The following is a 17,328-nucleotide window of genomic DNA, read 5'->3' on the forward strand; positions in this document are numbered from 1 at the left end:
AGCCGAGGGATTAAAGCATTATGTCAACAAGAACTAAGTAGTCAGAACAGTGAGACCTTAAAAAAGAAGTGACTACAAAGCAAAATCAGAAAAATTTTTAAAGGGAAAGGAGAGCTATTATTATTAATATCGAATACTGCAGAGTTTGGAAGAGATCTATCCATTTCAGACCTAGGAGTCATGTGACCTGTCAGTCCAAGAGTCTAGTAAAACTTTGGAACCCAAAACAGATTGTAAGAAATTAAGACATAGCTACTGATGGAGTTAAGCCATTACTTTTCTTCCAAAAAAGGCTGACATAGAGACGATGGGAGAGAACTGAGACAGTATAATATTTTGAGGCAAGGGGCTTATCTGTTCATAACTGAAGGTTTAGGGAAAAGGCTAATTTACTATAGAAGAGGAAACTGACAATCTAAGACACAAAAATGTTAACGGATAAGAAGGAGCCAAAAGTCAACAAGAGAAAATGAGACAAAGGGACTAGGAAGAAGAAAATGGCCTCGAAGGAAAGAAAAGAAGAATATGAAAAGGGTGAGAGAAAATTTCTTTTTGTCAGGTTTAGTCTGAAATGTCAGTTCTTAGCACACTCATGGCGAAAGAATGACCAGACACACCAAAGTAAGGCAAGCATGAGGTGAAGCTTATTCAGGAGGAGCAAGAAAGGATTATAGAGCAAGAGCAAGACATAGGTTTACAAAGTGAGATACATACACCACAGATGACAATTGGATCCCTTGTCGCAGCAGAAAAAGAGAGCTTGGTTATGGTCTGGGTCTTGTTTTATGGTGCCCAGATGGGTTCAAATGTCACCATGGAAATACTTTGGGCAGTTGGGACCTGCATGAACTGAGTCTTACAGCGCCATGTGGGTTCTATGTCATTTTCTGGACTTTATGGTACCTATGCTCCTTGGCCCATGGGCTAGAGAGTCCTCTGCATTCTTTTGCAGCTGGCGTGCCAAGTTCTGATTGGCAGATTCATAGGGTGTTCCCTCCTCCCCCAGGTATAGCAGTTGCTCCAGACATGATTAAGTTGAGGCAGGACCAAGATAGGGGACTGTGACCTCCCACCCTTGTCCTTCCCAGGTGGGGCAACAGCACCCACTTTTGTCCCTAGAGGACCCGGAATCCCTTGCTATCTACCTAACAATTTCAAGAAAAGAAAATGAGCAAGCTCTCATCAGGAAGGCTTTATCTCAGTAATTATAGATGTCATCAATAGAGAGTAAAAAAAAGTAACAATGTGAATAAAGGCTTCAGGCAGAGTGGAAAGTTTTGGAATTGGTCCTTTGGGGGAAAGTACTAATCAGAGCAGCCCTCCTCGAAATGTAGGTGTATATACCTGCATCATCATTACCCAGGAAGGTGACGGTAATGCAAATTCAGGGGCATCAATTAGAATCTGAGGGTGTGACCCAGGATTCTGGATCTGGGGCTTTAACAAGGATTTCCAGGTGATTCTTATGAACACAAAACTTTAGGACTGAATCAGAGAACCTAACATTTAAGAGCTGTATATAAGTGAATCGTGGACAAGTCAGAAAGCAGAAATTTAGAGCCCATGACAGAGGCAAAACAATTCATAGTGATGATTATAGGATCTGATCATGCCTGCATATAACTAAAGATAGAGCTGGAAAATACAAGAAATAACTAAGGTTAAAAGTAATATCAATCAGGATAGACAGGCAGATGGGAGAGAGAAGACTACGAGCCAGAAATTACAATCACAAGGGAAGAAGGAATGGAGTCCTGGGAATTTATCAGACAATGCAAAGACAGAAACAAGGTGGTATAGATGGGGAAGTTCAAAGATGACACTGGAACAGCAGTTTGGAAAAAGTAACAAGGAGAAAGAAATATGCTCAGAACTCATCTCAAGAATCAAGGAATTAGGAGACAAGTCTGTTGGGAGAAAAGTACTTTCATCCCTGGGAAGTCAGGTTCCAGTTATAGAAAAGGAATAAAGAGAAAGACAGAAAATTCAAAATTCAGTCTATTTTGAATACTATGAAGAAGGGTTCCAAAAGATACTGGAAGGCTAAGTCCTTGCCCTCATGAAACTTATATTCTAGTAGGGAAGACAACATATTAATAAAACATTTCAGAGTGACAAGTATTATAAAGAAAGGGAGATGTGAAGGTTATTTTAGATAGGACAGTCAGAAACGACCTACCTGAGGAGGTGATATACAACCAGAGATGTGACAGAAGGGACAGAACCAAAGAAAGAACGTGATAAAGGACATTTCAGGCAGAAAGGACACAACTGTAAAGACTTTTGCAAAAATAAGATGTATGTTTCAGACCAGTGTGGCTAGAGCAGATTAAGAGGGAAGGTGGAAGAGGATGAGATTAGAGAGGTAGGCATAGCCCAGATAATGTAGCAGGAGTATGATGGGATGTCACTAGAGTTTGATGGAGGTAGTGATCTGATTTATGCTTACAATCATCATTCAACTGCTCTGTGAAGACATCATATGTTAGTGAAAAGGGTATAATGATGAGTCAGAGGGCTTCCTGCAGTTTACAGAATTATATGGCATCAAAGTTTCAACTGTAATACTAGTCTTAAGTATAGGGCTTAACAGACACATCACCCAGTGGAGGAAGGAAAACGGCAAGTTAGGGCATGTTAAAGCCCTCTGTGAATTAGGCTCCTAAGTACTGAAAGACCCTTCCAAAGTAACTATTAACAACTATATTGAAGGATGCAACCAAGTCTGGTGGCACATGCCTATAATTCTAGCTATTCGGGAAGCTGAGGAAGGAGGATTGCTTGATAGGCCAGGAGTTTGAGAGCAGCCTGGGCAACATAGTGAGCCTGTCTCTAAAAAAAGAAAATTAGTCAGGCAAGGTGGCATGCACCTATAGTCCCAGTTACTCAAGGGGCTGAGGCAGGAGGATCACTTGAGCCCAGGAGCTCGAGGTTACAGAGAGCTATGATCACGCCAGTGTACTCCACACCACCCTCCAGGGTGACAGGAAAACCATGTCTCAAAAAAAAAACAAAACAAGAAGTAAAGAAACACTGACAACACCAAATGTTAACAAGGATATGAAGCAACTGGAATTTACATGCTTTGCTGATGGAACTGTAAGTGCCTGGGTAAACAGTTTGTCATTATTTACTAAAGTTGAAGATATACATATATAATCTATGGCCAAGCAATTCCACTCCTAGATCTATCCAAAAGAAGTATTTCCATGTGTAAAAACGTGCACCAAACAGGTTGCCAAAAACAGAAAACAAGCGTAGAACAGATTTTTTTTTTAAATTCATATAATGGAATATAACACTGAAAATGAAGGAATTGCTCCTACATGCGATTTTGAGGACTCTCACAATGCTAAGCTTAAAAGAAACCAGATGCAAAAGAGTGTAAAATGTACAATTCCATTCACAAGCAGCCCTCACTTTGCCCAGTTCTGTTACACAGATTTCAGTTACCACAGTTTAATTAAAATTTATAACACTAATCCCCCTAACAAGATGGTTCAAGTTTCACTTACTATATTAGCCATGAGTAAATGCATAAAGTACAAACTTCACCGCTAGTTCTTCAGTCCACAAATCACTATTTGAATAATACATATACATCATGATCAATGATCAATCACAACACATCTTTCAAAGTCTACTGGTGACTGGTCACTGTGTATCTGTTTTTCAGTTTGAACAGACAGCAAAATGTGGTTTTTGGCGCCTCTTTGTCTCCCAGTGATAAACCCATGTGACATTTTACAAAAATGAATAATCAAAAAGGAACTGACCAACAAAGATGAACATACAACCAAGAAACAAAACATAATGCTAGAAGTGAAATACAAGTTAAATGTAAATGGAGTTAAAGAAGAAATAGCTGACTGTGGGAATGTTCATGCTGCTGCCCTTCAAGAGACTCCAGATGTACAGCTAGATGAGCTTAGGGAAGACAAACTTATTGACATAAATGACAAAAATGATTGTGACAAAAAGGATGAAGATGTCCCAGAGGAAGTGACACCAGCAAAAAACTTTCAAATTAAAGGAACCCTTACAGCTGTAATATTTCATGACAATGAAAACACAAAGAATAAAATGTTAGAAACTGATCCACACTTAGAATGGAGTATGACAATTCACCAGGGCATAAATAAAACGGTCACTCTGTATCTTAACTTACATGATGAAAAGAAGGCATGTGCTGTTCAGACTACTCTTAATTTTTTTTCAAAGAAATGAAACTTTCTCAGTATTTCTAATGTTTTAAATTACACTGTACTAAACGAATAGTTTCTACCATTTTTTCGATTCCCTATACATTTATAATTGATAGTAAATTTAATGTTTTGACAAAAAAATTTTCTAAAAGTCACAATAATTTTAATTTTTTCCATTAACTATTAAGATTGCTTTGGTCAGAATAATGATTATCTATGGAGAGGAAGAAGAAATTAATTGAGTAGGGGCATGAGGGAAGCTTCTGGGATGCAAGTATTATAATAATGTATTTCTTAACGTAGATTGTGGTTATACTTAAAATTCAGTGAGCTGTACCTTAATTTGTATACCTTATATGTTTTATACTCTAATAATGTTTATTAAAAAGAAAGGTGTTTTTTTTATATCACTTAGAGTACCAAAAAAAGAAAAAAGAAAAAAGGTGTTTATTTTCCTCTAAAGAAATGTGATATATAAAAATATGACTATCATTTAACATGAACTGGAAGGAATTTTTTAAGAAAGTGAAGAGAACTTTTATATATGAGAAAAGGATTTTCATTTCTAATATTTATTTTAAGGAAAAGCAAATTATACAATGAACTATTGTCTGAAAACCATAGCACAACACCTCTTGCCAGATTCAAGAGAAGTCAGCCTTGTCAACATCAGCTACTGACACAGTCAGGCCATCTTCCCAGAGGATCACTAAAAAATCATTGCAACATGATTAGACTCCTCCATCTTAGGATATTGTCTTGGCAAAGGCCAATCTTCCAATATGTCTAAACCAAGAAATCATCCAACTTATATTTTGCTATTTTTTATTTTTTTCTTAGTCAGAAAAATGCTATGTCTTAACACAGCAATTCTTAACCTTTAAAATCATTTCCAAATTGAACATACTATGATTCTCTTTACCCAATCTGCAGAAAAAGTCAATGAATAGATAAAAATATAAAAGGTATTTTTAAAACAATCCTTTATAGTAAAAGGTAAGTTTTAAAGATTTTCCTTCTCCCATAGTTTTCTTAAATCTTGCTATCAAATGACTAATGAATAAGTAAATACAAAATAATTATTAATAGAAAAATGTAAAGTCTTCTATTGCCAATGGGTAAACTGCTTGTATTTCTGTGTACTCACCCATGATTTTAATTATATACTACATATTTAATAGACATTTTTCTACTAGTAAAACTTTTGATATATTATTTGTAAATATTTGTATTTCATAGAGTTCAAGTCAAAGATACCATTACCTCAAGGTTCACCTCAATTTTTACTACTTCAAGAAAACACTACTATTACATTCAAGAAATACTTCTACTTCCAAAACAGGGAACTAAATAATTCTAGTCTTCCTGCTGAAAAAATCTAGAAAAACTGGACAAAAAAATGTTTTTATCAATCTATTTAAAGTCATCAAAGAGCTAAGAGTTTACTTAGCTTTATATGAGACTTTAGAATGCAGGAAAGAACTATGGAACCAATATGCAGAAGTAGGAAGCCCAGAGAGTTAGGCCTGTCTTTTTGGCTTTTCCCTTTCTATATCTGCCAATTTCAGAAGCAACAGCTGAGAATATGAAAAGCTGAGAAATGATTTTGATGACTTCATAGGATTAAGATATAAAAATAGAGTACAGATCTTGCCAAGGAAGGAGGGTTAAAACCCAAAAAAGCTATACGATAAGAGCAGGGTGAACCAGAGACAGCCTAGCCTGGCTTCATATGACCAATCCCTAAAGGTTTAGCAATCACATGGATTGCTAATGATCCTAACCCTCTGTTTGAAATACTCAGAGGTTTCTGTTTTCCTGACAATTATTTAAGATTCTTTAAAATTATTTCAGTTGTAAAACTCCATTTTTAACAAAAAAACTATGTACTTAAAATCATAAGTAAAATAAATTTAAGCTAAATATTTTTAAATACATAACTGTTTCCTTGAAGAACTAAACAAATTAAAACAAAGCCACATATAAATTGCTGAGTACTTAAAATATCACTTTATTCACATTAATTTTTCAAAAACAGTGTTAGTTCCCACACTCATAACTGTAAAATTCAATCAATATCAACAAGTATAATCTTCTTTGTCCAAGTATCATCTTGATTTTAAGAAAGAATCTTTTTTTGTTTGTTTTAACCATGACCCTGAAGCATGCTAAATAGAGCAAGAGTATGCTGGAGACTTGGGCACATTTTTAATGCTATCCCATAAATCACCAGGTAAAAACTTTTCACTGCAAGTAAGACAAAGTTCTACTTACCATGCAAAGAAAATTTATATCAAAAGCCTTCAATCTACAGGTTTCTAACTATGTTGAAAATAATATCAACATATATAATAGATTCAGTACAATGAATTATAAGCCAAATTAAAAAAAGCCTTTGAAGAAATATAAATAATACAACCAGAATGCTTATTATGAAGCTTCAAAAAATACACATATTGACTAAACTGATGCTTTTTATTATCAAAATGTACACAGCTTTAGAGTAAGGACAGTGTCTTTGGCTATATCACAAACATTTCAGCTACAATGCCTGGCATATAACAAAGGCAGAGTCATCTGGAGAAAGGAAGATGGAAAGACCTAACGCCCTATCAGGCACTGTCTCTCAAAATGTGGTCCTTGGACAATCTGTACTAAAATTACCTTGGGTGCTGGTTTCAGAAGCAGATTTCTGAAGCTCAGATTCTCCCATTAATACGTATCCCCAAGGTAACTCCAGCCTCTTACACCTGTCAAACCAGATAAGCTGTGATAGAACCCTCAGTTTCACCAGATGTTCACTGGTTAAGAGTAAAATTCAATAAAGAGGAAAGAGTATAAGGGAAGGGGAAAAGGGGGAGAAAGCCTCTTACTATTTATTCAGGACCTCATTTTTCTTTCCTTCACACATCTAAACATGCAAAATATTCCACACAAAATACTGGCTACTTTTATTCTTGTCAACAGGAGCTTCAAAAAGGAATTAAGACTTCAAGCATTATTTTGAGAAAGAAGCTTGATAACTAGAGTAAGGCAAACTTAAGAGTAAGTGGAGTATAACTTCCCAATATCTATAAATGTGGAACCAAAAACCAGGGGAACTGTGACTTAAGCTAAGAGATTTTCCACATACCTTTATTCTATCTTAACCAAAAACCAAACAACTGTCTTGCAGCTTAAATTGAGATTAGAAGTTTAGTAACTAAGTCCAGAGCTGTTGCCACAAAATCATCTTTACAGTTAAAAGTATTCTAGTTACATACTAAGAGCTCCCTCAAATAGCATATGTTAAGAGTAGAAATTTTATCTGTGTTACTCAGTTCAATCTCTAACACCTAAAACAGTACCTGCTCTTGGAGAAGATATGCCTAAATTGCTATAACAAAAATACCAAAAAATGTAATGACTCAAATACAAATGAAATTTATCTAATGACCTCAAAAAAGTCTAGGCCAGGCATTCCAGGAAGGTGAGAGACTCTGCTCCATGCAATCATCCATGGACCTAGGGTGATTACTGCCTCTGCTACTTCAACATGTGGCTTCCAAGGTCACATGTTTGATATTCTATTCTGAGGCCTTCCCTGCAACACAGAAAGCGGTAAATGTGCATGGAAGAATGCAAGTGAAAGTAAAACTCCTACTCATCTTCCACTGGAGATAAACTGGTCATGTGACCACACCTACATGCAAGGAAGGCTAGGAAATGTAGTTTATGTGCCTAACAAGCGTGGAATGTAGGTAACAGTCTTTGTAAGCAGGATATATTTCATTTCAATGAAAAATTTGGAATTCCCAGATGAAGGTGTCCAATAGGAAGGTGGATATACAGATCTAGAGTTCAGAGAAGCCAAAGCCAAAGCCAAAGATAGCGATTTTCAGTCATTAGCAGACAGTACAGGTCAGTGTTTCTCAAACTTCAGTCTCCAGACTCTATGCATGATGATCATCCAGGGGGCTTGTTAAAATTACAAATTCCAAGACTCCACTTACTGAATCAGAATCTCTTGAGATAAAGCCCCAAAATCTTCATTATTTTGTTGTTTTTTCTTATAAAAATCTTCATTTGTGATAAGCTTCTAAGTGATTCTTATGGACACAAGTTTTAGAAACATAAGCAAAGGGAATAGTTGCTGCCATGGATATAAAGTTATCATAAATGAGAGAAGTGGCCAAGAAAAGTCATTATTAACATGATCCTGTGGTTTCTGGACTTTTGTCACTTCATACTATTTACTAGACCAGTGGTTCTCAAGTCTAGCTTCACATCAGATTCAAATGATACATATTTTAAAAATACTGATACCCAGGCTCTACCCAAGACCAACTGAATCCGATTTCCAAGTGTGAGGTCCATGCATTAGCTTTAAAAAAAAAAAAAAGCCTTCCACATAATTCGGAGTACAGCCAGGGTTGAGAACCACCATATTAGACAAGCTGCTGCTATATTATAGGCTCTTCATTCCAGAGTCCCAGATTTTTACCCTATACCAGATTGCAAACTCTACTTTTAATTAGTTATGAACACTGAAAAACGAATTGAAAAAGGTTAACAGTCATCAGGCATGAACTGCCTCAACTGCCAGCCCAGATCCCCTATCCCCCAATTTATCTTCATCTGCACTCATCCCTAATTTCATCTTTCTTTTCTTGGTATATGATTTCTCCCTGTTAAAAGTTAACCCTCCAATCAGTGGTCTTCATCCTGGTTCCCCTATGATCTGGCTTCTTCACTTATCTCCTTTCTGCATTGTATTTTCAAACTTTCTCTTTCCTTTCCACTTATAAATTGCTCAAGTCTCTGATAATCTAAAAAAAGTGAGCAAAAATAATTCCCTTTAGCTAGCATCCTTCTCCAGCTAGCAAGATTCTCCAATTTCCTTCTCAAATATTTTTTAACAAGTTGTCCACCCATGTTGAATCTACCCCGGTCATCTTGGTCATTCTTATACAACCAAACCCAAGATATATTTTAATCTTTTTATTACTAGAATACTCAGTTGCATTAGACACTGGTGACCCTCCTATACTGCCAATCTTAGATAATGTTATTATTACATACACAGTAACCAAAACCAAAAATACAGATTATTTCTCCCTTCCTTCTTTCCACATCCAACCACCACATCTTGCTAATGTTTTACTTCCTAAGCATTTATCAAATTTAACCTTTTTTTCCCATCCCAACTCCCCTTCTCCAATTCAGATATTCATAATTTCTTGCTCTATCTCCAGTACCATCTTTTTTATATTATTATTATTATTTGTAGAGACAAGCTCTCACTATGTTGCTCAGGGTAGTCTCAAACTCCTGGCCTCAAGCAATCCTCCCACCTCAGCCTCCCAAAGTGCTGGGATTACAGGCATGATCCACCACGCCCAGCCTCCAGTGCCATCTTTAAAAGTCATCCTTCTACACTGAATACAAACTATACTCTGACTGGGTTATCTTAACCCCCCTCTCCTTACCAGGTCAATATTTCTCAATAGCTCCCATTGCTAATGGAATAAAACCCAGACTTCTTAGTTATAATTTAACCCACAACTCCCTGGCTCATACATCATCTGTTAATACCTCTACAGATTATGCTTTATACAGCTGTGCTTATGCTCTTCTCTTTGCAGGAATATGCTCCCCGTTACTCTACTCTTCTGGTTAACTCTCACTTTGTTTTTTCCTTCAAGTTCTGCTCATATTATCAGCTCCTACAGCAAACTTTTTCTAGAACCCTAACACAAGATAAGGACTTCTTTGTCTTCCTATAGCACTTTATACAACTTTAGCACATATCCTATTATGTTACCTACCTGTGCATTTGTTTTACTCACTAGATGGTAAGCTAGTGATATAAGCACAGTGTCCTACACACTCAATAAACATTTGCACCACTGAACCAAAGATGACATTTTATAGCATTATTCTCTGTCAAATAGTATATTGCCTATGAAAATAAAAATTTCTTTAATAAAATTAAAAATAAAATCTCTATTTTTAAAAATTCAGTAAGTATGAAAACACTGAACTACTTAATCAAAAATTTCCATATATGAACATAGAAAAATAACCCGGCATTTAAAAATAAAGTATATTGGCCACTTGCTGACACTCTTTTTCCATATTTTTAAACATTATATAACACTTTTACATCACTTCCATCCTAAGGTTTATTATAAGATCTCAAACTACAGGGGAAAAATATGACTCTGTTAAAAACAACCCCATTTTGTCTATATCAATAATCCTTGGTAAAATATGGCATTTTCATTTAATACAAAATGAAATAAATCCTAATATATTCTGAGTTTCATCTATAAGTATATTTTGAACAAATAGATATAATCATTGTGTACGTACAGAACCAAGATGAGCAGGTGACAACACACTTAAAATGTAGACATTTTCAGGCATGTGGCTGTATTAAATATGAACATGGTAACTTTCAGAGCAGAGGGGATAGAAAACTTGTTATATTCTCTTTTCTTCTGTTAGCTGTTATTTAATCCACTTGCTTCCAATGATTCCACACTCCCATTAGTAAAACATATTTAAATATGAACCACTAATACACGTATACTAGATTTACAAAGTATTTAATGTTTTATTTAATACACTATGAGACACATAAAACAAAGTAAAAAATAGCCAGGTGAGGTGGCTCACACCTATAACCCTAGCATTTTGGGAGGCCAAAGTGGGAGGATCATTTGAGGCCAGGAGTTCAAGACCAGCCTGGGCAACATAGCAAGAAAAAAAAACAACAAAAAAAAGAAAAGTGACAAAATCAGCTAAATTATAAACATAAAATTCCACTGCCAGTAATAGGTCTGTGGAAGACGGTGTAAAAGCAAGGTGGCCCCGTAGCAGCCAGTGGTGGCAAGCTGCAAAGAAAAAAAAAAAAAAACTTGCTGGAGAGAGCAAGAAGGAAGACCCACAGGGTCAGAAGAATAACTATATTCAGGGGTACGAAAAAATATACTGATGATACTGGTGTCAGATCTGGGATTTGGCTGATTCTATTAATACATTGCTACAGCTTTATAATTTTGGATATATGGTATCTTGAGTCTTCACATCTTTTTCAAGATTACTTTTGTCACTTAGCCCTTTATTCTTTCATATTAATTTTAGAATCAGCTTGTCAACTTCCATGCAAAAAAAAATCATGCATGTTTTATTAAACTATATTAAATCTACACCTTAATTTGAAGAGAACTGACATCTTTATGACACTGACTCTTCCTACCCAAGGATATCCTATGTTGCTCTTTTTATTCAGATCTTCTTTTATGTCCTCTAGAAATGATGTGTAAAAAATTTCCTTATATAGGTCTCACACACTTGTGATAGATTTATTCCTATTATTCATTATGGTTTCTTGCCATAGTATATTTAAATGAAATTTTCCAATTTATGCTGACAGTTGATTTTATTACACTGAACCTTGCTATTTCCTAATAGTTCTAACAGTCTGGAGACTTTCTTAGATTTTCTGCATAGATAATTACATCACCTTTAAATAGTTTTGTTTTTTCATTCAAACCCTACATCTTTATTTTTCTTGTCTTATTGTGGGGGCTGAGATCTTCATTTCCATCCTGAGTGGAAGCAGTGACAGCAGATGTCATTGCTTTGTTACGATTTTAAAGCAAATAATTCAGTACAGTAAATGTCCATTTATCAGGTCAAAGAAATTCTCTTCCTTTCCCAGGTGGCTATCAGTTTTCACAACTACTTAGTATTGAATTTTATCAAAGCATTTTGTTCAGCAGCTATTCTCTCTATTGCTTCTTTTGGGAGAGAGTCTACCATGGGTTCTGAATGTCCCTGCATATACCTACTACATATGCCAAATTCCAAGACCTAACTATCCACCAATAAATACTGAACGGTATCAGTACCTGGTTATAAAGACAAATAGGTCAAGGTGACCAGAGTGTAGCTACTGAATGGCTTCTCGCTCCCAGGGAAAGAAGGACTGGCTTGCTTCCGGCTTGCTACAAAAGGTTATGAGCTCTCAACTCTGGGTTCCTTAGCTGTAGTGCGTCCAATTATGTACACGGCCACCATCCCTGCCTATCACATCGCCCTGTGGAATTTGAGGACAGGTCTGATGCCCCTGCTGACTGCTGTGCTGTAAATAAACTGCCTTTGCTCTGACCCACTGAATCTTGTTGTCTACTTTTGGCACCTATGGAGTTGTGGCAGTTGAATCCTTGACACCTTCTACAGGATTGGAATTAAATTCCCTGAAAGTTCATAAGAGATCTTTAAAAGGTTCCTTTTACAACTTCCAACACTACCACTGTGATATCAGAAAAACAAAACAAATAAAATTAAATAATCAGCCTCATTAAATGTGTTCATCACTCTCCTCCAACCCCGCCCTGCCGCAACTAGTCTACCAGATGCTCTCTATAAGTAACCAAAGGAACAATGACTGAGGCCCTTCCAAAATTATTAATCAAAATAAAGCAACTAAGAGAATGCCTTATGATAGCAGACACTTAGTAAGGGCTCAAATATTTTCAGAAGAGTATTTCTGAAAATAATATTTCTAATTCAGCAAACTGATCTAATTTATAATTAAACAAACCTTATAATCCATACCACATATTAAGAATAACTTAATAATTAACTTATAAGAATACATCAATAGTTCAAATATTAGGAAATATATATTATCATCAATTACAAAATGCCAATAGATGTAGAACACTAATTGTCAGTGCTGTTCTATTACACAGTCACAAAAAGGATATAATGCTTGTTGCTTTCAAAATTTTAAATCCTAATATTTTGTCTATGTGCCCTGAGGTTAGACTTCAACAGCAGACACCTCAGTGAGTAAAGTATCAAAGTACTTATGTCGTTATTTTGATCTTTTTACCTGTATTCAGGCTGTCGGCTTGCAGAATGATCATCTCTTGCCCATCTATAACCAGATTCATCCTGTAACATAAAAAAGCCACTTAGGTATTTGTTTACATTATTTTGGGCAAGTAGGATATATCTAACAATACTACTGGAAACTAGTATGCTACAAGGGCAAAAATACTTTTCTAAATTTCCCTAAGCTTCAAAGGCATAAAGTGGTAAAAAGATAACAGCAAGTCATCCATTTCAACAACTAAAATAACAGACTGAGAACCTGTGGTACCATTTATTGTTATCAAAATGCTTAAATTATTTCTTTGGTAGACTCAAACTGCCTAATTGCCAAAGGTACATATACTAACATCACAACAGTTAAGGGCTGTTTGAGGATAAAGGATAAATTTAATCAAGCATACATTTCTCAACCTTTCATTTTACTTTTCTTTCTGTCAAGTTTTCTCATCAATTTTCAGATTTAAGCCCAATGAAAAACTTGTCACTTTTCCATTTTTCTTGCTCAGGATTTCTTTCCTCACCTTATCTCCCATTGAAAACCAAAAACGGAAACAATGTAATAAACTGTCACTTAGCAATAGGCTGTATTACAGTACTAATATAAAGTTAGCAAATTTAGAGCACTAAATTTAAAATTAATCAGAGGAAGCATATTTTGAAATCTAAGACAGACAGACACATTTGCATAAAGGAACCACATAGCAATCCACATCCAATTACTTTAAAATTATACATAGAGCAGTACAACATACAAATTATTTATAATAAGAAAAAAATGATTCTGCTAAAGTAAATACTATATTCATCTTCCTCTTTAGTATCACATGCCCTATACTTATATAAATAAAATGTATTCATCATTTTCCTTTTCAACGTTAAATATAAACAAAACAAAAAGAAATTAAAAATTCAACAGCAATAATAATGTTGGATCAAATAATGTTTGCTTTATATAACTGAATTCTAGATAAGAATTAGTGTCACAAGAGTCCTAAGGATCACTATTTGTTTGAAGGGAATTTAAAGAAAAAATGTTGTATGAAGATAGTAATCTTTTACTTCATAGAGTATGAAAACAAATACAGTTGGTAACAGTAATAGAAAAAAACCTACTGTTGAAGCACTACTATGCTACAAGTTTTTGGAAAAAATCATGTTCAGGAGGTTTCAAATACAAACTGGTCCAATGAATATAAAACTCCCCAGCCACACAGGGTTTTCATAAAAGGGATAACAAATGTTTATGCTAAGACCAAATAGTTTTTCTCATTTGATGGCAAAATCCAATATTTCTAGAACAGAAATAATACATAGTATATACTTTTCAATACCCAACCCCTCTTCCTAAAGGAACAGCATGACATTTCAAAACTGAATAAAATAAAAATCAATTCTATGAGAAGTAAGGAAGCAGTAACACCCCAAACTTTAGAAACAAACATGAGAAAAAACTGAGTAGTCTCATTACCACTTTGGAACTGTTAAGGGTGACTATGATGTAGTAGTAAGAGAAATGAATTCCCATACATACCCACCCTGAGTAAATCATCTTATCTCCAATTCTTTACAAGTAAAGCATGGAAACTAATTCCAATGGCCAATGCGAGCTCAAATTTTATTACAAACAGTGTTTGAATATGTATTATTAATTACTATATTATATAGTAGGGAAGGGGGAAAAAGAGAAAAAGGTAGGAAAACAGTCTAGCAGAGAAATGTTGTAAATATGCAAACTAGGACAGAGGAGGTACATCAAGGAACAGTTTCAATCAAGTTCAATGACAGATTACTGCAACATTAAATACATATGTCTGAGTTATTAAGAATGACCAAGAGATACAAATTCTAAGAGTAATAGTAATAATAGTAGCTAACACTAAAAAAATGCTTACTATATGACAATGTTTTGAGTGCTTTCTAATCTGAATTATTATAGTAAACAGACTTTAATAACAAGTATAACAAAAATGAGACTATCAACAACTTTAACCTAACCTCAACCACAATATTTCATCATGATGAAAATAAAGAAATTATAAGTGAGTATATCCATTCTGAGATGGTAACCACCTGCTCATCACTTATTAAGTACCAAAGCAATAGATTACCTTTCTGTGGTTCTGCAAATCCCTGCCAATTTAGGGGATAAAAAAGCAGGATAGTTGGAATTAATTTCATTTAAATAGAACTAACCAGAGTGCTTACCCACTTTGTCCAGCACCCCAAAATTCTTGACTACTAGTTCCCATTTGACAGCTCTAACAGGCAATTCAACAGAGCATCAAGCAGCAAGTGTTTATTCAACTGCTTTCATGGCCGTCACATAATTTTTTTAAATTATTAATACATGAATCTTAAACTTATAAGAAATAACAATTAGTACATGGGGGAAATTTACATACTCCTCTGTGAGGTGGACCACTTCTTCGATCATGAGAAAAACTGCGGCCCTCGTCATATTCTCGGTAATCAACATGACTGTCATATCTATTGTAGCTTCCTTCACCAGGTCTGTCTAGCAGTGGTGGTTTCTTTGGCACAATATTAACTACTCTATGGTAGCCAGCCTAAAACAGACAAAAAGAAATATATAAAAATCACTAATTTCTCTATTTGGTTTTGGAAAGGTTTTTAAAAAGCACAGGAGTTCTTATCCTTAATTAAATAGGATAAATGTATAAACAAAAATGCATTAATGAAATAACATGAATATAACTAATAGTAAGGTCTTCACATGGATTAAAGGAAATCAAATTATTCAATGAAGAAAGCCAAGTGTTTAAAATAACATGCAACAATGCAAAAACCAATAATAAGTAAAAGAAACAATACAATAGTACCATTTTAATAAAAAACAAACTTAAGACAGTAAGAATGTTACAGTAGCTCTATCACTAATTGCCTAAGAATTTTAGAAATAAAATTATGTAAGATAGCACACATATTTGGTCTACTGTGTTTGAACTATACTATTTAGAAGAAATACAATATTTTTACACATAAGCAACAGCAAACAGGGAGATGATACTGAGCTAGAAAGACCAAAACAAAACATTTTGCTATTTTTCCAGCAGCACTGGAGAGAGGAGAGCCTTTGGCTTTACAGGTTTGAATGCAAAATAAAAGCTGACATAAAATTTGAACTAATTTTCAAAGTACTGTAATATGTTGTTAAGGTTTTAACGTTTTAACAACGGAGTGGATTTTTTCTGGGACTTGGGTAATTGGACACAGGGAAAACATGTGTCTTACGTTAGTAACTGCTGTGAAATAACAAAAAATAACAGTAAGAAGTAGAGAGCTGACAGAACATGTATCTGTAAATAATCTGGTCTTGAGCATTCATAGTACATCTATCAACATTAAATGAGATACATGTTAAAGAAATTTGGAAGCTTGGTGTAAGATATGATCAATGTGATTTGAAAAAAAAACAAAAAACTTACAAAATGTAAAGGCCAACATTCAGGGCTGGTTACTTTATCACCCTAAGCCTGTAAAATGGGATTAATACTAATACCTACCTCATGGAGTTTTAAGGATTAAATAAGAAATGGAATGTAAAGTGTTGCATAGTGCTTGGTACACACTAAGTGCTCAAAAAAATGAGTGCTATATTGATTTACCTTTGCAAATCTATGAAAAAACACTAAATATCTCAAATTGTTTCCTTAAATTACTTCTTAGCATTAATGACCACAACTATTCAACTGCTATTAAATTACTATGTATCATCCAAATTTCTCAATGGGTAGGATATTTGTCAGTGGATCAGGAAAAAATAAAATCAATGGTTTATATCTATTTGAGAGCTAAAAAGATCCAACTAATTTTTTCCCATGGGGACCTAAGGTGTTTCCTGCTTTAGTATGTTAAATATCAAATTTTAAGATATATTCTATGTTCATACAAAATATAGTACACAAGTTAATATACTGACTCTTTCTTCCAAAAACTACCTTTCACAGAGATTCAATCAAAGCTAAGCAAATACTGAGCTGCTAAAAACTTGAAATTAAAGCAAAATTAGCAACACTACAATTTATAGCATTTCTAATTCAAAATTTCTGTCATAAAATTAGAATGACTGACTTCTACAATTCTAAGAAACCATAAAAATCCATTCCACAATATCCTTAATTGTTTGTTTGTGTATGCGTATTTGGAGGGATGATAGGGTGGGTATACATATCTAAACATTTCTATGAATAGAGAGCTCATTACTTTACAAAGC

At 34.7% G+C, this 17,328-nt stretch overlaps 1 protein-coding gene across 11 annotated transcripts in view; it reads right to left on the reverse strand.

Moving 5' to 3' along the window:
* PPHLN1 (periphilin 1) overlaps nucleotides 1–17,328 on the reverse strand; it is a 177,683-nt gene that overhangs the window by 68,600 nt on the left and 91,755 nt on the right. For 7 of the 11 annotated variants that reach the window (XM_045554002.1, XM_045553998.1, XM_045554001.1 and 4 more), the window contains exons 3-4: nucleotides 15,497–15,661; nucleotides 13,093–13,154 (exon numbers count right to left, since the gene is read on the reverse strand). In XM_045554002.1, coding sequence (XP_045409958.1) covers nucleotides 13,093–13,154; nucleotides 15,497–15,661 — 227 coding nt within the window. The remainder of the gene's footprint in view (nucleotides 1–13,092; nucleotides 13,155–15,496; nucleotides 15,662–17,328) is intronic. The other 4 variants (XM_045554007.1, XM_045554006.1, XM_045554005.1 and 1 more) reach the window with 1 other exon arrangement.

The sequence above is a fragment of the Lemur catta genome, chromosome 6 (genome assembly GCF_020740605.2).
Source record: "Lemur catta isolate mLemCat1 chromosome 6, mLemCat1.pri, whole genome shotgun sequence".
Lineage (NCBI taxonomy): Eukaryota > Metazoa > Chordata > Mammalia > Primates > Lemuridae > Lemur > Lemur catta.